Raw genomic sequence first — 22,771 nt, forward strand, 5'->3', positions numbered from 1 at the left:
AGACTTCCAAAGATAAAAAGATGAGTTCCAAGGATGGGAAGTGTCCTAGACTTTGTAATAAAGCTTCTGGATAGTGAACAACTCTATACCTTGAACATGGCAAAGACAGTTTGAGTATACTCAGCCAACTAGTATTTTTAGCAACAAGTCTGCCCAAAGGACAGTCCCACTATAAATGCTCAAGTCGCCTATGTCTAATGAGACAGACAACCCAGAGTCAGTATGATAGCATTCAAAGAAACGTTACGGACATTAGCGCATCTTGTATTTGGTGTCTGGACTGAAATTCCACAGTATGCATGCAAAATTTTCTGCATATATATATATATATATATATATATTTTTTTTTTTTTTTTTGGTAGAAGTCACTACATGTCAATTTTGTCCAAAGATCCAATCACAGAAGCTAACTTTAAGGTTGAAGAAATTTGCAACCCTGCATCTCAGAATGTTACACCCAAATAGAAGAATGTGGGGTGAGGAATGGTGAGCCAGTTTTCAGACAGGTTGAAAATAGGAAAAGAAAAGAAATTGCTAGCTTTAGAACATTTAGGACTAATCATCTTGATTGCTGAAGATTTTGAGAAACACAACATAAATAGGAACATAGACTTTGGCTCAAAAGTTATCTAAAAAAAGGAATCAAAAGGGTTGTATGGACCATTAGCAAAATAACTTTGGGTACATATCAAGTCTTCCTTTTGCTTAGATGAAAAGAAGTTTAAACAAAGTTCAAATGAAATTCTTTGGGACAAAAGAAGAGATCAGTTGCACATTCTTATCAAAGAATCACCCATTAATTCATAAAATGGCTCTATTAAAGTTCAACACACACTAGTTGCAAGGTATTAAGTTACGTGTAGCTTCAGATCTGTGTTTGTATCTACGTAACTTACCTTGTGTCTCTATAGGTCTTGCAATGTGACAGCTCTGAAACTGGGAGACTGTTTACAATCATTCCTCTTACCATGTTAGGCATATCTATATTTGCCAAATTCAACCTTTTAAACATTTCTGCTCACAAATAACAAGACTAAATAACTCCTCCAGACAAGTGACGTAGGCTCTGTATATGAAGGAAAGGAGCTCTTTACTTATAAAAGTAACAAACACTAATCAAAACAAGTTTTAAAAGCCTCATTTCTGATACACAGCACTAACAAAAGATAAATTTTAACTGTTCAAAGGATTCAGCTACAAGTGGTTAATTTTTTTTTTTCCTACAACCTCCAGGTCACACACAAGGGTGGTTAAAGTTTTAATGGCATTATCTGCAGTACCTAACATTTAAATGTTAAAACAATCAAAATTGAAGTGGGCATTATTTTTACCAAGCCAAGACGCTATAGCAATGTAAATCCAAAATACTGCAGAATTAGGTTTAGGAGTTGTGGCCAACATCAATGCAGAGTCTAAAAAGGACCTTTCATGGGTAGTTGAACGAGTTTGTTTCTTAGTTCATCCCAGTATCTTATTCTGAGATGATCTTACACAGGGGCTGGGCAAGTAATGTGAATACATGAAATTGAATATGTATAGAAGACAACAGGGGATGTTGGGGCCTCTGGTGCAAATTTGATATGTGCCCTCTAAACAGCTGGTACACTGCTCTAAAATACTGCTACTATTTGAAATTTCAGGCCCAATATTTCTAGATCATTTGATTTTTCAAAACTTTTCAAGGAATCCAGACTTTTCTGTGAAACTGCTCAATTTTTCTAATGTTGGCATAATTAAACCACCACCACCTTATGTGAACCAAACTCAACATATTTATCATGGCAGCATTTAGCCTCTAGGCTGCCAGTTTGCCAACTAAGAACTAGTCTAATATTACCATTTTTATAAAGTAGAATCCAAATGCCAGACACATTGGTTCTCCCGCGGTTTGACTCTGGGTCTCCAGATTCCCAGGCTGTCAGAATCTTTGTCCTTAAAACGCACATGGTATAATTTCTTAACTCTTGGCTCTGCAAGTGTACTGTGTGAAAACTTGATGAATAGCTTATTGAGCCACTACAGGGCAAAAATCTGCTATCTTACTTGACCACCCTACATTCCAGAAGATGATTACAGATTTATTTCCTGTTACGAGATATTCTAGCCCTGTATTATGGTGGTATCAAAAAAGACAGCAAAATATGTGTGAGTTCACACTGTAATTTTTGAGAAATTAGTTCATTTACTAAACAGTATTTCTCACTCCCTCCCAGTGTCTGAATGGCATGCAGCAAAATGGAGAGCTTCTCATCACTGATAGGCAGCAGAATGAGATGTTGTGTGTCAGAGCTTGCCTTGTTTCCGAGAGATCAGAATCTTTATTGAAAGGGCTCCCTTTTTTGATTTCCGGATCAGACCCTGAGCAGTTGATAAAGGAGAATTACTTGGCCATTATCTGAAGTAGTTGTATTTCCACAAAGAGCTAGTGCTAAACAAGAGTTTATCTCTACAACAAGACTGATAGGATTCGTACAGATTATAATTCAATCAGACACCTGAAACAGGGCATATATTGGCCAGTGGGATATATGCAAACCTGTCCTCCAACCATAGCAAAATAAATATCTGGGGAATATTCATGTAGTCTGAATACAGGGAATAAATGTTAGAAAGTGCTGCTTTTAGTTGCTTTAGGCCATGCCTCTATATAATTCATAATATTTTTATATAAACGTAATCCTAACAAAATGCCACTAGTCCAAAGAGTCAACTATCTATGACCTTTGCAATTATTTGATAAAACATTCCCAAAGCGCCTAATGCACTTTTCAAAATGTATTTCTTAGAGTTTACAGCACTCTTATTAGTAGCTAACAGGTCTTACTATCCTCTTTGAATATTGGGTAAATAGAGGAGTACAGATTAAAGGTGAAGTTAAACTAAATTTATTTAAACATAAATCTTCAATCCTATTTAGAACATCAGCTTCTGATATCAGAACTATTTTTCATGACCAAAGGAGTGTAGGGTTTAAGGGTTTGATTCTGGAATCAGACAGCTTGGGGTTAGCCAGCATGCTGGCTTCATCGCGGACTTGCTATAAGACCTTGGACAAACTTCTGGACTCTCTGAGCCTAGTTTCCTCTATCTGCAGAGTAGGGATAATACTTGATTTGCAGAATGGCTGCAAAAATCTAATAAGATAATATGACAAAGTAAACAAGCATAGTACTTGGCCCATGGTAAGCAGGTGATAAATATTTCCTACCATTGTTCTTATTAACACAGAATGCCCCAAATTTAGTGAGTCAGGGGCCTTGGAATAAGTATGTACTGTTATATTCTATGACTGTGTTCCCACCAATATTGTAATCTGATATTAATTTCCTAACTACTATCTTTCTGTCTTTCTTCTTCCTAGTTCTTTCTTGATTTGTCACCACATCAATCAACTAGGAAAAGAAATGACGCTCTTGCCCTTATGAGGCCTTCCATAGCTTTTATCTTCATCTTTGGTAACAAAGAAGCTACTAGACAATTGCTAGAGGGGATGGTCAGCGCAGCCCTCTGCATAGACGCGAGCCTGACAAGGGCTAGGCCCTTTGTCCTTCAAACCTGGCAGAATGTAGGAGCTGTAACTTCCACATTTTGTTACCTGCAGTTAATTGCATTTAATTGAAGTGAGGTAAGTCAGATGTGATGGCAGAATTCCTCCCCATGTGCCTGTTTGGAAGTGCTCACTACTTGCAGATCCCCCTTCATCAAGTTCAGGAAGGGGATTCACTTACTAAAACAGTTTCCTAACCGGTCTCCTGTTTCTCTCCTTGACCCATCTGGTCTACTCGCAACCCAGCAACTGAAGTGACCCCTTCAGTATGTGGGTCAGATCCCATCCCCCTCACTCCATGTTCAAAACCCTCCATGGCTCTCCCACCTAATGCAGAGTAAAAGCCGAGGTCTTTCCAATGGCCTGCAAAGCCCTGCATGATCTGGCTCCAGGTTGCAGACTGTTAACTTCTCAGAAAGACAGCAAGGGAGCTCTCTGAGTTCTTTCTATGAGGGCACTAATCCCATTTATAAGGGCTCCACCCTCATCACCTGATCACCTCCCAAAGGCCCCACCTCCTCATACCATCACATTGAAGGTTAGGGTTTCAATATATGAATTTTGGGGGCACACAAATGTTTAGTCCATAACACATTGCAACCCGGAAACCTGCATTCCCAATTAGTACTCTACCAGGCACTTACTAGCTTCCAGCATCCTCTGTAATTGTCTTATTTATTATGTTTATTGTTTGTAGTCTACAGCAAGAATGTAAGCTGCATTAAAATAAGTACTTTCATAAATGTTGTTCACTGTTATATCCTGAGTGCTTGGAAGAGTGCCTAGTGCCTAGCCAGTATATATATGTATCTATACTAGCCATGTATATATATGATGACATGATATATATACATATATATGTATATACAGACAAATGAATATATGGAGATATATATGTTCATGTATGAACATATGGAAGAATGAATGAATGACTGGGGAGTAAATAAATGAACACATACACATCAGGCTTTTGGTTCCCAGCAACAACAGCCATCTCCATGAGAAGAGCAATTGGCCAGGGAGAGAACTAGTGGGAAGTGACTCATTTCCAGAGTACAATACCTCCCATTAACACCATGCAGATGCCAGCAGGTGTGCTGCTTTCTCCAAGTACCTATCTGAAAATGGACTGAAGATTTTGCTCAGTTTTCAACAAAAACTTCCAGGGGGCTTTCACAGAACTTCCGACCAAGCTAAAGTGTCATGTTTTAGGATGTCTGCAATCTGGTCCTGCATAATCCACTAATGAGTTTTGAGGCCCAGGGAAAGTCAATTAACTTCACTGGACCCAGCAAAGTCTGTCATGACTAATTCTCTTTCCATCTTAAAACATCTCAGGATCTGGAAAAAGGCGAAAAACAGTCAAGCCCTATTGACCACCCCTCTCCCTCCCTCAACCAACGATTTGTAAATAAACACCCCAATTACCCCAATTTTAATAATTCAACTTAACATGAAAACCAACTATCCTATCTGGCCCATCTCACAAAAATGAATGAAATTAATAGTTAGCTGTGGCTCATCTAGAAATAGCTGTTCTAGCTCAGGTGATAAGCTGGGAGATGGTTCTAAAGCTATATTAATGCTTTTTTTTAAATTGAGAACCATAGCCCTGACCAAAGAAAACACCTTTCTACAGACAACTATAAAATAGCTATCATTCCTTGGCGATTATGAATAATGCTGCAATGAACACACGAGCTCAGATGCCTCTTTGAGATACTGGTTTTATTTCCTTTGGATATGTACCCAGAAGTGGGGTTTCTGGATCATAAGGTAGTTCTATTTCCAGTTTTTTCAGAAACCTCTATAGTATTTTCCATATGGCTGTACCAACTTACATTTCCACCAATAGTATACAAGGGTGCCCTTCTCTCTACATCCTCACCAACAATATACAAATTCTTTCTCTTTTTTTTAATTTTAATTTTTTTTGGTAGAGATGAGGTCTCACTATGTTGCCCATGCTGGTCTCGGACTCTTGGGCTCAAGCAACCCTCCCAGCCTTGGTCTCCCACAGTACTGGGATAATAGACATGAGCCACAATGCCCAGCCAATATACAATTTTTATTTGTTGATTATATCTTAAAACAACTGGGAGAAAAAAAGTCAGGATACCAGTTCTCCTTGGGGTGGCAGTGATTGAGAGAGGGAGCGCAAGGGGGACTTCCAGGGTGCTGATAATGAACTGGGCGATAATAGCTATCATTCTCTACGTGTCATCTGCTGCAGCTTCTGGCAATTCAGGGTCACTGCTAAAATGCTAAATTGTTGACAATGTAGAAGTCCTTTGGAAACACAAAGATATCTTAACTCATGCCACCTCATCATATCCTGTCGAATCTGCAGGCCTCAGGGAAACTGAGCTCTCAAAAGTACCTGTTGCAACCAGGTTTTGTTCTAACAGTATAATTTTCATTCATAAACCAATGATTTTGTCAGCATATTACCCAGTGCCTTCCAAATGCTGCAGAGGGAAGCAAAAGACACAATCCTTGCCCTCAGAGAGCAGACAGTTTTTTATAAGGAGCAAGAACAGCCCAGTGGTAGCAATAACAAAAGAAGCAGCAGAAAGGGTTCAGATGCTGAACTTAAAAGAAATTTCAGGCCAGGTGCAGTGGCTTGCACCTGTAATCCCAGTACTTTGGGAGGGCAAGGCAGGAGAATCGCTTGAGACGGGGAGTTCGAGACCAGCCTAGGCAAGAAAGTGAGACAAAAAAATAAATAAATTAGCTGGGCATAGTGGCGTGCACTTGTAGTCAGAGCTACTCAGAAGGCTGAGGCAGCAGGATCACTTGAGCTATGGTATTTAAGGCTACAGTGAGCTATCACGGTGCCACCACACTCCAGCCTGGAGGACAGAGCAAGACCCTGTCTCTAAAAGAAAATGTACTGAAGAGAAAGATTAGAGAAAAAAAAAAAGCAGATGTAAAAAAGAAAAATGTTTACTATAGCAAGGACAAAAAACCAAACACTGCATGTTCTCACTCATAGGTGGGAATTGAACGATGAGAACACAAGGACACAGGAAGGGGAACATCACACTCTGGGGACTGTTGTGGGGTGGGGGGAGGGGGGAGGGATAGCATTAGGAGATATACCTAATGCTAAATGGCGAGTTAATGGGTGCAGCACACCAGCATGGCACATGTATACATATGTAACTAACCTGCACATTGTGCACATGTACCCTAAAACTTAAAGTATAATAATAAAATAAAAAAAATGAAATTACTGAAATTACTACCTCAAAATAAATATTTTCAACACAATTAGTATACATTATATCAGATATCCCCCACCAAGTTACTACGTGTATATTTTTTCCACAAAAATGAAAACATACTATATCTAATTTTAACCTCTTCAAAGGCTTTACAAAGTCCTATTTTATTATTATTATTTTTTTTTTGTGAGACGGAGTCTCACTCTGTCACACAGGCTGGCGTGCAGTGACACTATCTCGGCTTACTGCAACCTCCGCCTCCCAAGTTCAAGCAATTCTCCTGCCTCAGCCTCTGGAGTAGTTGGAATTACAGGCAGCTACCACCACGCCCACCTAATTTTTTTGTATTTTTAGTAGAGACAGGGTTTCACCATGTTGGTCAGGCTGGTCTCAAACTCCTGACCTCAAGTGATCCACCTGCCTCAGCCTCCCAAAGTGCTGGGATTACAGGCGTGAGCCACCCTCGCACCCAGCCCCTACTACAATTGTTAATGCTTATCCATTTATAAATGCAGAGCTACATCATTTTAAATGTCTGCAGTGCCCCTTAAGTGACTCCCTATTGGTTAACTTCTACATACATCCTTATGTAGTTACCTAAATAAGTGACCTGATTTAGGACATATTCCTGCCTGTGAAAATAGGATGTCAAAAGTAAGGCGTTTGCTTTGGAAGGGGTGTGTTTGTGTGTGTGTGTGTGTGTGTGTGTGTATGCCAACTGCCCTTGAGTTAAGTTGGACCAGTGTTCATTCCATGAGCAGTGGGTACGAGTGTCCATTCTGGACGTTATAATTAAAAAAAATCTTTGCCAGTCTACTAGGCAAGAAATGGTATCTATTGTTTTCTTGTGGATTTCTATTGTTAGTAAGAATAGCCTTTTAATACACCTTTATTGATAATTGATATTGCTTACTTTTTTGGTTGTAACCTTTTCCTTAACTCAATCTTGCTATTAGTAATTTCATGTTTTTCCTATTGATTTATAAAAATGCTTCATCTCTGAAGGCTACTAAATTCTTTGCTCATTTTATCATAAAATGAATATTTTTACTCAGTTATTTGCATTTTTACTTTATGTTTTTTGTTAAGAAGACATTTAAAACATGTATATAGTCAAGTCCATCAAAATTATATTTTATGGTGTATCCGTTTGTTGTCATATATCTCTCTTTAGGATTATCCAGTCATATTTATTTTCTCCCACTACTTTTATATGTTGAATCTTCATATTTACATCTATTATGCATTTAGAGGCCACAACTAAAACCTACTGTAACTTTTTTAGAATCACATAAACTATATAAAATATGTTTACTCCCAAATAATTTTTCTTTTAAATTTGGAGATGAGCCTTATGGAAAAAAAAATCCCAATGGTTCTTTTCATTTCCAAAGATTGAGTGCTCCTATTAAATGACATGAAAATCTTGCTAGTTTTATGAGCTAACATTTTTCTGTCTTTTTTGGTCACTGATTGTATTCGCTGTCTATATTCTGTCTTCTCCACTGGATTGGAAATGTCTGATGCATTAAAATAGTTACTTCTGCCCAAGACTGAGTACTTTGGGAATTCTCCATGAAATAGACATTACTGGATCCACACAGTTCAGCACAGTATTTGGCATACAGTAGGCTCTTGCTAATTCAGTAAATTTTGTGTGTTAGGCACATACAAAATCTCTGGAAAATGAGCAAGACAGTAAGGGGTTAAAAAGGTATTTTTAGAAGCATTAATATAACAACGACATGTGGGATGAACAGAAATTGAGAGAGAGGAAGGGGGGAAGGGGGGAAGGAGGGACGGAAGGACGGAAGGTAGAGGGAAGAAGAAAGAGTGAAAGAAAAGTAGATCAACACATAGGAGGGCCATTGTAAAGTCCAGGCTTCCACTGAATGGGCCCATACTAGGGAGGTAATTATAAAATTGGCAAGGGAAGGCCAAACCAATATAGCATTATAATCTTACTGAAGGACTAAGTGAATAAAAGTTCCAAGGACAGAAACCAGGAAGGCTCCGCAGAGCAGCGACAGGGTTTGGTATGAAACACAGTAAACTCGTTGGTGGGACAGCCAATTAGAGCTGCCTCTTAGACTGTCAAAGATAAAGGACTGTGGCACATAGCTAAGTGGACTAGGGGAAACATGAAAGGAAAACAACCTTTGCAGAGTCCCTACTTGGTACCAGACACTGTATTAGGTATTTTACTTACAGAGTTAAAGTTTGTTTCAGAGTCACCCACACATCAGTGATAGACAGAGAATCACATAGAGCTTGGTTAGATCCTAGATCCATCCCTGCTAGCTATGTAGACATTGGAATAGTTTACTCATTTTTTCTGTAAACCTTAGTTGCATCATTCAAGAAATTAGGGAAAGAATAATACCTAACTCAAAGAAGCAAAATAAATGATACAATTCATAAAATGTAAATACCATGGTGCCTAAAATAAAACACAATAAAAGGTCATCAATTAGTGGGGGAAAAAAACAAAACAAAACAACAGAGAACTTAACAATCGGCTTTAGGGATGGTCCATATTAAGGGATAGAAGGAACATTTAGAGATCCTGAAAAGATAGATATTCAAGGAAATGGGAGAAAACCCTGAAAACAATATGTTCGGACATCATGGGGGCTAAGGGTTAAAGAAGGAGTTAATCAAATTTTGTCATGAGGATAGAAAAATGAACCATTTGGCCCTGTTTGTTCTTTATGTAAATAAAGCAAATTTGGATGGCACTACATACCCAAAGTTGGTCATCCATGCCTGGTGGGTTCTTTTTGATAAAAGCACCATAGTATGTAGCAATATTCCGGTGATGAGAATATTTCTTCAACATGTTAATTTCTTGTTTGATTTCTTCCTCTTCATCCTGTATGAGAACAATATAAAAATTCTGTCATGAAAATCTATTGTTGTTAGTAGGATTCTGTTCAACACCATCTAAATTTTTTCTTGTTTTTTCTTCCTTGTTGACAAATGAGCATAATTATTACATATGAGGGCAAAGAACAATTCTAAAACATAACACATTGGCTGTCCAAGAGACTCTTATTTTGTACAACAAACAAGCGTAGCACAATCTCTTGGAAAACAAAACAAAAACACCCAAAACAATCCCTCATCTCTTCACCTAGAAGAGATCAAGCTAGAAAGACTATTGAGAGAAAATTCACTGTAGGCCTCTGGGAACTACATCCATCAAGTAGCTATTACTGATTCTATCTGGTATAAGAAAGATTGAGGAAAGTGAAAGATATTAAAACCATGGGCTCTCAGATTTAAATTTTGTTAGGTTCATTTTCTTTGAAGGCTCCTTTCATTGAAGTACCTGACTGAAGATGATGAAAGTCAGATGGGAAAAGGAGCAAAGGTAAGTTCTCTAGATGTAAGGAAGTTCACAAAGCAGGAGTACCCACCTCACCTTCAGGAAACTCACCTTAGAAAGAAAGGGGGAAATGTGGTGGTGCTGAGGATGTAAAAAGAGACAACTCTCTTACACAGTTAGTTTCTTAATATTCAGGTTTCATTCACTGTGAATTTTGATTTGGAGTCCACCAACCTGGACCCTTTTCAGAGGTCCTGGCAGTGCTGGTGGAGACGGTGTGACCTCCCATAATTTTATTTTCTTGATGTGTATACACATTGGTTGGACTGCAGAAGTGTTTTATTGTTGAGGTTGGGGGAGAAAGTTTCTACCTCAGGATAATTTTTTAGATGCAGCAGTAAGCTATGACTGTCCTGGAGTGTAAGATGTGACATTACCATGACCTGAAAAACTACTCATGGTGTCCCCTGTCTGGACCCTCCTCCACTCCAGCTGCACTGCCTCCTTCCAGTGTCTCTGCATTACTGGGACTTCCTGCAGTCTCTCGTGTGCTGTCTTCTTTCCCCCACCTCTTCTTCACATAAGCTCTACTCACCATTCCTGATTGAGTTTAATCGACATTCACCAGGGATCTCTTCCTTAATTCTCTCAGGCAATGTCAAGGCCCCCCACTGCATCTGATCATAGCCCCTACACTCCTTCACATACCTGCTGTATTTGTTGACATTGGTATGGAGGTATGTCCCATTATTCGACTCTCTTCTCCATATATTGTAAGCTCTCCTCTCCAGTTCTTCAGATCTCAGTTCTACAGTTCCTTCCCCAGCAAAGCTCCCTGATCTGCCCAATTTGGTTCTAGCCCCGTGAATCATCATGTATCTTTTCCTTTGTAGCACCTATCAGAATTGCCACCCACATTTATCATTTGATTAAGGTCTCTTCTCCTTATCAGTCTGTAAGAATCGTAAACTCAGGAATCCTGCCTGTTTTGTTCTCTACAACATCCCTAGCACCAAGCAGTGCCTGTGAATAAATGCAACTAAAAGAACAAATGCTGCCCAGAGCAGCATTAGTGATGTTAGAAGGAACAGGTAAGAATAGAGTGAGGAGAGTAGTGAAGTGCTGACATTTGCTGACCATGCTTATTTACTAAAATAAGCTTTAGGAAAAAACAAAGGGGATTTGCAAACCTAGGAGAAGTAAAGCATGTTACATATCACATGGCTTAACTAAGCTGAAGACTAGGTAATCTCAAAATAGAATATATGCTTGGGATGCTGAGCTAAGGAGAAGCATGTGGCCAGAACAGTGGGGAAGGGAGTCAAGGGGTGAGACAGGGGAAGGCACACTGCTGACCACCTATTTTTCTCAGCAGCTATCAGAAACTCCCCACGCCTTCACTGCAGGTCTTGGAGAGAATGACCTTCGCCAGCCTTCAACTTGTTGAAGGGTCCCTACAGTGCACCTCCAATGTCTTACTATGGTGCACATTGGCTATTTTTAAACTTGCTGTATGGGGCCAAATAATTGTGGATGAATGTAGGATGTGAGCGGATGTACTTTGGGGAAGCCTAAATAGAAAGGGAGAAAAACGACCTGAGGGTTTCTGTGGGCAGCACAGCATCGACAGCTGCTTCCATTAAAAAGGCAACTACGTGAGGTAATAAAAGACATGGATCACTTTCCAACTGCAGCCTGTCAATCTTAGCATCAGTCATTCTTAGTGAGAAATCAGGCTGCTTCTACAAGTATTTACCACTTGCCTCCTGGATTCTTAGCAGGATAGTGGGTGATGTGGGAAAGACAGGCGAGGGGGGACTGCCTATAAAAAGCTCACCATGTCATTAAGAAAATAAGAGCTTATAAAACAGTTAAATAACAACAGAAGGCACTATGTAATTAAATCCAAAATAAATAGTACTGGAGGTCAGAACAAAGTCAGTACATTCTCCATCATTTTGCAAAGGTAAACTGAGGCAATATGACAATAAGGACAGCATATGCATTGAGTCTGGGATCAGAAAAATGAGGGTGGGCAGATGGGGTGCATGTTGAGTTTGGGTACCATTCCTTTCTGGCTGCAGGATCCCAAGAAAGCTGCCTATCTTTTTGGACCCTGAGTTTTCTCATTTATAATGAGATAAAGATATTATAAGTCTCAGCATTTTGTGGTACTTAGATAACGGATGTACGTTATAAAGTGTACTACAAAGTAAATGTTATTACTAATCTACATAACCAAAAAAATAAATAAATAAAAGGGCAGGAAGGCCAAAATGTAAATCACTTGAATTTTAGGTTTGAATTGCACTGTTTCCAAACACAATTATGGAACCACTGTAAGTCATGGTTAGGTAGTTCTAAAATATAAATCCTTGATCTTACGCAACTTTTTAAGTCAGCATGCAATTTAGCAGGCCTTTGGGGCTACTGTTTATCCAGATTTTTAGTCTAGGGCACAGATGGCAGTAAGTTATTCAGTGAAATAGGAAGGAAGACCCTCACTAGATGAGACAAGAACTCATTTAACCATGTCACAAATTGTTCAGCCTCTCACAATACGGCCCATCAAGGGAGATGAGTTACAATGCTTTCCAAAAACGCAAAGAGAGCAAGGGAGGCTAGAATTAAACTAAAAAGTTATAAGTTAAAAAGTTATAGCTCCATGAATCATCACGTATCTTTTCCTTTGTAGCACCTATCAGAATTGCCACCCACAGTGGCAGAATTGCCACTGAATGTGGCGAAAAGGAGACAATTTATCATAAAGGATCACAGGCTACGAGAATTTGAATAGCCTCTATTTGTAAATTATTTTGTAAATGTACTATTTCTAAATCTTAAGTATTAAGCACAAGGATCAAGCCCTCTGATAAACTAATGACCACTGGGCAATAATGAAAAATAAAGTAGTGGTACCGAATTATCACACATTTAAAAGAGTAACTTCAATAAGCCAAGTCCGGTACTCTAGGAAGAAGCATTACTTAAATCAGATGACTTCCAAATCCAGTCATATTCATTATGTTAACCTCAGCCATGGCATTTAAACTCTCCAAATGTCAGTCATTCTCAGCTATAAATAGGAATAAGAATACCGATATAAGCTACTTCTCAGGGCTTAGAAATGATTAAGTGCTTATTTAAATGTAGCTTTAGTATTAATATAAAGAAGATAATACTATTTCTCAAGATCACAGGATCTACTTATTGCTTAGTGTTTGTGGTAGACTGAAAAAGAAAATGGCCATGATATGTGTCCTACCCGCACCAAGAGGTGGAGTCCATTTCTCTTCTCCTTGAACCTGGGCTTAGCTACATGACTTGCTTTGGTCAAGGGGACATTAGCAAATCGGATGAAGCAGAGGCCCGAAAAGCAGTTGTGCCTTGAGACTGGCCCTCTCCTACTGCTTGCCAGAGAACCAACCCTTCAGCCCCCATGTGAGAAACCGGGATTGACCTTCTAGAAGATGAGAAATCATGGGAAGATAGGCAGTTTTCAAATGCAAGGAAATAGATAATTCCAGTTAATGCTTTTAAGCCACCAACCACCTCTGATGGCAACATGATTGTCACCATGTGGTCATAAAATATAGCCAAAGCCAAAACCTCATGTAATGTTTACTGTGTACCAGGAGGTATGTATAAACTATCTTACTGAGCACTCAGAACAGCTATGAAGCTGGATCCTATTTTACAAATGAGTAAAATGAGTCTCAGAGAAGTTAAGTAACTTTCCCAAGTAACTTAACATTAAACCTCAGATTCAAGACCAGATTTGTCTGACTCCAAAGCCAGTATTCTTAATTCTTTACAGAAAACTACTAGTCAGATGAAGGGCAATTATCCATGGTGACCAAAACCAAAGTCGTTAATCGGAAGAGTTTAAGAGCATCTTAAGCCAGGGCAGAAGAGAACCCTGACTTTGGTCTTCCAATTAAAAGAGCTTGTTAGCATACAATAATATTTGCTTATGACTGATTTCAAGGAATAAAGAAGGGATTTTAAGTTGCATATTTATTACACAGGGGAACACACTTTAAGTACCTATGATATGCTAGGATTTAAAAATGGAATAAAACATTTAATATTCATTATATGCTCTGTAATAAAGTCTGCCCAACATTTAACTCTCAATCCGTGGCAGAGGAATGAAACTATGCAATTCCTACAGCAAGTCTAAGAGACTAGTCAGGATAAAGTCTAGAGAGAAGTATAAGGTGTATAGATTCATAAATGCCACTATCCCATAGATGTGTGGACACTGGCTAGAACCATCTCTGCTCCCGCTCATCTGCAGTGCTTTCACAGCAGCTGTTGCCATTAAGCAGGTGTTTGTGTTATCTGTCATTCTCACCTTCAGCATTAACTGCATGTGGCAAAAAGTAGGAGGCACTTTATCATTAAAGGATCACAGGCTACGAGAATTTGAAGGGATTGTCACTATGATCTAGAATGTGGTTTTAAAAAAGCTTCCAAAATAATTTGTAATAGTGAAATCCCTTCCTGCAATAGAAGTTTTTTTCAGGATGCAAATATATAGCTGACAAAAACTAAATTTTTAAAATCAGTAAACATTTGTTTATGCAATATCTACTTATACAATTAGTCAATGACAAGAAGTTGTTCTAGTGAATACAAAATTAGAAAGAAATTTAAAGTTACACATCAGCTCCAATATCTTATTAATTTTCATTTTTCTTTCAGTTCTATAGGATGGAGAAAAATCTGCAGTTCGTAAGATAAATAGTTGAAATAGTTAAGAGCATGCCTTGAAATTTTAGTAGGATCTCCACAATCAATGCCATTCTGCACATGAATAGGGTAACCTAGCAGGACAAATTAAGAGGCTGGCATTTTCCAGTGTGTTCAAAGTTGGTGTATAACATACAGTTTGAGGTCTGCTTTTTAAATCACAGTTTATTATATGTTTATATTTAAAATTAAATGAGAATTAAGCATGTAAATCACCTAAAATTATCTCAGGGTCAAGTTACGCAGCTTTGGGTCTGTTTCCTTAAATCTATTACATCTAACAGATTGTAATAAATTAGATTGTAATAAATAATTACAATAGATTATAATAAATAATTAGATGTACTAAATCTATTACATCTAAGAGATTTAAGGAAACAGACCCAGAGTTGTACAACGAGTTGTCTAAATCCCTGTCTCTTCATTGTAGCATTGATAGGACTTTACCAGGACATTCTGCAGGCAGCACCTGGATTTGTTGTATATGTTAACTCTCAGTTAAATTAATTCATTCAAGAATGATTTACTCAACCCAGCAAACCCATTACTAGGTATATATGCAAAAGAAAACAAATCATTCTGCCAAAAAAATACTTGCACTCACATGTTCACCGCAGCACTATTCACAATAGCAAAGACATGGAATCAACCGTGGTGCCCATCAATGGTGGACTGGGTAAAGAAAATGTGGTATGCATACACCATGCAATACTATGCAGCCATAAACATGAATGGAATCATGTCCTTTTCAGTAACATGGTTGAGCTAGAGGCTATTATCCTAAGCAAATTAATTCAAAAACAGGAAACCAAATCCTGCATGTTCTCACTTATGAATGGGAGCTAAGCATTGGGTACAGATGGACATAAAGGTGAGAACGATAGACACTGGGGACTACTAGAGTAGGCAGCAAGGTGGATAAGAGTTAAAACCGACTGTTGGGTGCTATGGTCAGTACCTGGGTGACAGAATCATTTGTCACAAACCTCAACATCACACAACATACCCAAGCATCAAACCTGCACATGTACCTCCTGAGTCTAAAATAACAGTTGGAAAAAAAAAGTAAAGAAGAAAAAAGAATTATTTACTAAGTGCCTACTATATTCCAGTCATAATGCTAAATGCCAGTAATATAATCATACTACAATAGGCATAACAGATTCAAGTTCTGCTACAATGAAGCTTACTACAGTTTAGTGGAAGACACAGACATGAATCAAAGAATGACAATTATATGCAAAATTACTACCATGAGAAGTATGTGGTAGCTGATCTAATTAACCTCAAGAAACCTGAGTTTGAGCTGAGTTCTTAAGGCTAGGTGAAAGTTACCCAGTTGGGAAGAAAAAAAGAGAAAATGTGATATAGTATGATTGGGACGGAAACATTTTCCTGGCAGAGAAAGTGTTTGCCAAGGTCGTGTGGCTGGAGAGGGTGTAGCATGTGGTCTACTTCGGAGGCTTTTGGTGTCATAAAGAGAAAAATAAAAATTGTCTGCAAAAGACCTGGTAACAATCACAACAATATGCACTGAATACCATGTTCTACATATTGTTCTGAAACCCTTTATAAATAATGATTAATATATTTATGTCTCACAGTAACTTTGTGAGAGAAGTGGCATTATCCACATTTGTAGATGTAGAATAGAGAAGGTTAAGCAATATGTCGAGGGTCAGAGAGCCATGAAGTGTCAGAACTAGGATATTCCACAAGACTGACACTGTGTAGGGCTTTTCTTGGCCAGTAGGCTAACCTGCTTTCTCTTACAATGAAGTGGAGTCCCTTAAAGGAGTAGATAACAAAAGGCTGATGTACATCTTTCTCATACCCAAGCCCGCACTGAAGCATGACTCCCAAGAAAACCATGAATTAACAAGAAGACCCAAAGTCAAGTAACCCAGAAGTAAACAAGTTTCAAACCTAGCAATAATGTCATTCATGTGGCTAAAGTCTACCATAAATGGCGTGGCTTATATCTTAAAGGATCCTAGATTTACAATTCAGGTAACAGCCCACGGAAATTGGAATGAGTTTTGGTTTTTTTTTCTGATAGTATAAACAGTGTAATTTATAATGTTCCCCCCTTTTGGCTTTGGTTATTGGGAAAAATAGCAAGTTCTCTGTGGCTGTAATTTCAATTTGCTTTTCCTTCAATTGGCTTTCTAATCTTAATATTGTTTTTATATTTATTTTTACATAAATATGCATTATACTCTACATATATTTTTACATTGTATATACTATATATGCATTGTATATTATATATGTGTATTATATGCATATCATTTATATATTATATATCAAATATATATTTTTATATATTATAAATATATATTTGATATATATTTTTATATATTATAAATATATATTTGATATATTTTTATATATATTTATATTTATATATTTATATATTTTATATATTTTATGTAAATATATATTAAATATTTATAATATATTTATATTATATATTAAATTATTATATATTAATAATATATGAAATATTACTATATTATTGTGTTAAATATTGGAAATAGGAACACTTTTACACTGTTGGTGGGACTGTAAACTAGTTCAACCATTGTGGAAGACAGTGTGGCGATTCCTCAGTGATCTAGAACTAGAAATACCATTTGATCCAGCCGTCCCATTACTGGGTATATACCCAAAGGATTATAAATCATGCTGCTATAAAGACACATGCACACGTATGTTTATTGCAGCACTATTCACAATAGCAAAGACTTGGAACCAACCCAAATGTCCAACAATGATAGACTGGATTAAGAAAATGTGGCACATATACACCATGGAATACTATGCAGCCGTAAGGAATGATGAGTTCATGTCCTTTGTAGGGACATGGATGAAACTGGAAACCATCATTCTCAGCAAACTATCGCAAGGACAAAAAACCAAACACCGCATGTTCTCACTCATAGGTGGGAACTGAACAATGAGAATACATGGACATAGGAAGGGGAACATCACACTCTGGGGACTGTTGTGGGGTGGGGGTGGGGAGGGATAGCATTAGGAGATATACCTAATGCTAAATGATGAGTTAATGGGTGCAGCACACCAACATGGCACAGGTATACATATGTAACAAACCTGCACATTGTGCACATGTACCCTAAAACTTAAAGTATAATAATAAAAATATATATATAAATGTATATTTTATATATTATATATAAAATATATAATTATAAATATATAATATATAATATATTCATATAATCATTCAATAATGATTTACTCAACGCAGCAAACCCATTACTAAATTATATATATTATATTATATATATTATATTATATATAATATATAATTTAGTAATATATATTATATAATAATTTAGTAATAATATATATTATATATAATATATAATTAGTAATTATATATTATATATAATATATAATTTAGTAATTATATATTATATATAATGTATAATTTAGTAATATATATTATATATAATTATATATGTCATTTTATATATATAATGATATACATATAATACACATATATAATACATAATGTAGCACCTACTAGGTGCCAGTGCCAGTGCCAGGTTCGACCTTAGCAAGCTCTGCATGGGGTGCAAAGATGGATAATGCACAGTTCCTGTCCCTGGCCTTGAAAGCTTATTAAAGGCAGTAGGCTTCAAATGAGAAAGAACTTTTAATGAAGGAAAAATAAAAGTGGGTGAAGGATATGAACAGACACTTCTCAAAAGAAGACATTTATGCCACCAACAGAGAATGAATAAATGCTCATCATCACTGGTCATTAGAGAAATGCAAATCAAAACCGCAATGAGATACCATCTCACGCCAGTTAGAATGGCAATCATTAAAAAGTTAGGAAACGATAGATGCTGGAGAGGATGTGGAGAAACAGGAAAGCTTTTACACTGTTGGTGGGAGTGTAATTAGTTTGACCATTGTGGAAGACAGTGTGGTGATTCCTCAAGGATCTAGAACTAGAAATACCATTTGACCCAGCAATCCCATTACTGGGTATATACCTGAAGGATTATAAATCATTCTACTGTAAAGACACCATGCACACGTATGTTTGTTGGGGCACTGTTCACAATAGCAAAGACCTGGAACCAACCCAAATGCCCATCAATGATTGATAGGCTGGATAAAGAAAATGTGGCACATATACACCACGGAATACTACACAGCCATAAAAAAGGATGAGTTCGTGTCCTTTGCCGGGACATGGGTGAAGCTGGAAACCATCATTCTCAGCAAACTAACACAAGAACAGAAAACCAAACACTGCATGTTCTCACTCATAAGTGGGGAGTTGAACAATGAGAACGCATGGACACAGGCAGGAGAATATCACACAATGGGGCCTGTTGGTGGGTGGGAGGCAAGGGGAGGGAGAGCATTAGGAGAAACACCTAATGTAGATGATGGGTTGATGGGTGCAGCAAACCACCATGGCACGTGTATACCTACGTAACAAACCTGCACATTCTGCACATGTACCCCAGAACTTAAAGTATAATGAAAAATACATAAAAATAAAAGCTCAACTTCCCAAGTCATTAAATAGAAATCCAAAATACTGATGAGGAAGTTAAGTCAAAGAAGAGCAACAGAGCTCAACAAGAGAGGACCTAGTAAAGTCAAAAGAGGGGAATGAATATGAGGTGGGAAGTGTTGGCAGCATAAAGGAAAGGATGGACCTGCAGAAGGAGACCTTGTGTTCCACTACTGAGGAACTTGATTGGAAATCATGCTTTGAACAGCCCAGTCAGTGATTCCAAGCACCCCAGTTTCTGTGTGCCAATTTTCTCATCTACAGGCATCTCCACTCCACTAGGGGCTAAGGGAATTCATTATAATTTTGATCAAATGCTTTGAGGTACACAAATTAAAGGACCAGTGAATACACACTACTATGATATAAAAAATATTTTTAAAAACTATTGCTCACCTTTATTAGTTTGGAGGTATAGACAGTAGCCCCCAGGCCTATTTTTTGCACTTAAGCAATGTATCTAACATGTGAGCATACACATACGACAAGCCCAACATCCAGGCCATACACACAGCACGCATGAACATGTGCAGAGACCCAGACACACATAAGCCACCAAAAGGGGTCTAATCTGTATGCAAGAAGAGGACAGATGCTAAAGTGTGCATGGAGTGGGCAGCTCAGTTGTTCATTTTTAGAACCCTAGAAGCTTTCCAAGTTCTACATGCTGTATAGCATACAGAATTGAAGCACTGAAAATAGCCCCAAAGGTGGAGGGTATTATGAAGACAAAAAAGCCATTTGTTTATCTTTTCTCTGTTGACAGTTTTGACCATGTGCTTGATCAGACTGTTCTGTCTGCTAAAGACATCTACATAAATGGCTCCAAAGTAAAAGTCCCAAAGAGCTGTCCAGAGGGCCTCTGTGGCAAAGGAGCCTCAGATGGGAATCCCCAAGCTCTGCTGACGTCACCTGAAGGTCAAGCTCCCAAATCTGGAGGTGCACCTCCCCTACCCCTTCACTTGGCTAACCAAGATCTACTCGTCTTGTAGATCTCACATAGCTGTCACTTTCTCAGAAATCATTTATTGGCCACCCAGCTAGGTCAGTTTCTTCTTAAATTCTCTCTTCATACTCTGTATACTGCTTGGAAGTTAATCAGAATTGTGACTGCTATTAACTGCTAAATGTCTTGTACTAAAATATAAGTTTCCAGAAGATAGTGCCCATGTCTGTCTTGTTCACTGGATGACTCCGTAGCACAGTGCATTCATTCATTCTTAAGTAAATGGATGAATGAAATCTTGTGATTTCAGCCTTCAGCCTCTGGAATCTAGCTTCACTTTCTTTCCTGGATCCTGCTCTAGTAAGCCATTTTTTCAGCTACATACTATTCAGGGTAAGGCTAACAAGTCTGTAACTGAGGTGGTAAAGATAGGGTGAGTGCAAACTATTTACCCATATCGGCAATTAACTAACACAAGTTGGCACGTAGTTCACAGATCAGGCTATCATCAAAATATACAACTACAGGATTTTAATGCACACTAAAATCTTTTCATTCCTATTGTCTGTCTTATTCAGTGATTCAATGTACCTTACTGGCACTAACCATTAAAATCATGTATTGAGGACCTATTATGCGTCAGGTACAAGATATTATATCCCATTTAAGTCCCAAAACAAGCTTGCAACATAAACCAATAAGAAAACTGTGGCTCAGAAAAGTTAAGATTTGCCCAAGGTCACAATCAGTAAGGAGATGAGTGGAATAATATAAGCCTAGCTCTCTCTGAATCTGAAGGCCATGCTCTGGCAATACTCTTTCATTTCTCATCCTATAATAAGATGTCTGTGGAGAGTGTGGGTATGCCCTGACTGGCTCGATTTGAATTCCAACCTTGCCATTTATTATCCGTGAAGCTTGGACAAGTTTCTTGGGCTCTCTGCTGTCAATTCCTTTGTAAAATAGATATACCAGCAGTATTCTCCTGATGGACGTTGTTTAAGGATTAAATGAGTACTAAGTACTCATTTAAGTACTAAGTACGATGCTTGGCACATGATAAACAATCGGTATTAGCCCGTTTTTGGCCTGTGCCTATTGTCATTATTATTATAACAATATTATTATGTGCATACTATTAATTATGCCACTGAACTGCCTCCCTTTGGGATGAAAGAACCAAATGTACTTGGAACAATGTGTCCCCCTTACTCTTCCAAATAACCCAAGATGAAAAGATTTTTCTTTTCTTTTTGTGCAATTTCAGCAAGCATTCACTGAGCCCTTTAATAATGGGCAAAACAGTCTACTACTGAGAGAAGACCACTTCCTTACTCTTCAGAAAGAGATGGAGGCTGGTCATAAGCTTCACCTACAGAAATTCAGTAAGACAGAAATAGGAATTCAGTGAAGCAGAGCTTAGCATGGATCCTCCTAGTAGGCAATCCTACGGTTTTACTCTCCTGTTCAACTTCTGGCTCTTGCATTGGCTCTAGTAGTAGTTTGAGGAAAGGAGCCAGGACTTACTGTCTCCCACCCTTGGTTTAAAAAAGAAAAGAAAAGAAAACCTGCTTACATTTCTTTTATATATTGGGTTTTTCTCTAAGACTATTTGATCAAAGTGTTCTACTGAGAAAACTAAAAATTAAAAACCTTGTAAACTCCTTGTCACAGTATTAAATTCCTTCATGGCCTGGCCCCTCCTAATGTGTCTAGATTCATCTTGTATCAACCCCTTCTTGGCACTTTTAACCTCGAAACTAAGCTATGTACAATTTCCAGAACATGCCCTCTCAGCCTCATGCCTTGGCACCGGCTGTATTCTTGGCCGGAATGTCCTCACCTGATTGTCCTCCTGGGCTTCCTCAGTGAGGACTGTCTCCTCACAGTCCCATCAAACTTTACAAGTAACATTATTTACACATTCTACAGCCTTGTTATAAAGTGTATAAGCTTTATTTATAAATATTTAGGGCAAGGTTGTGCTGCTGTGAGCAGGCAAAAGACCATTTTTTTTTCATCTTTAAATTTCCAGTGCCTATCATAAAGTAGATTTTAGTAAATGTTTGTTGAATAAATCAATGAAAAAAGAATCATATGAAATTGAACACTACATGAATTGAAGACTGAAAACAATGTGGTTAAGAGGATAGACTTAAAGGATGGGGTTACATTGCTCAGGCTGAAATATTCACTCCTTCCTTTGGCAGCCATGTTACATTGAGCAAGATACTTAAAATGCCTGGCTTTCACATCCTAAAATGGGGCTAATCATGGAACCTGCTTGGTTAGCTGCTGAAAGGATCAAATGAATTAATATATAGAAAGTATTTTAAAGAGTTCTGGCACATAGTAATCACTCACTTAGTGTTAGCTACCATTATTATTCTTTTTGATAGGAATA

At 37.9% G+C, this 22,771-nt stretch overlaps 1 protein-coding gene across 4 annotated transcripts in view; it reads right to left on the reverse strand.

Annotated features, from left to right (window-relative positions):
- The window catches only part of TNIK (TRAF2 and NCK interacting kinase), a 400,067-nt gene that overhangs the window by 141,893 nt on the left and 235,403 nt on the right, over positions 1-22,771 (reverse strand). For all 4 annotated transcript variants that reach the window (XM_054479691.2, XM_054479690.2, XM_054479687.2 and 1 more), the window contains exon 4: positions 9,521-9,646. In XM_054479691.2, the coding sequence (XP_054335666.1) occupies positions 9,521-9,646 (126 nt within the window). The remainder of the gene's footprint in view (positions 1-9,520; positions 9,647-22,771) is intronic.

The sequence above is a fragment of the Pongo pygmaeus genome, chromosome 2 (genome assembly GCF_028885625.2).
Source record: "Pongo pygmaeus isolate AG05252 chromosome 2, NHGRI_mPonPyg2-v2.0_pri, whole genome shotgun sequence".
In the NCBI taxonomy this organism is placed as follows: Eukaryota; Metazoa; Chordata; class Mammalia; order Primates; family Hominidae; genus Pongo; species Pongo pygmaeus.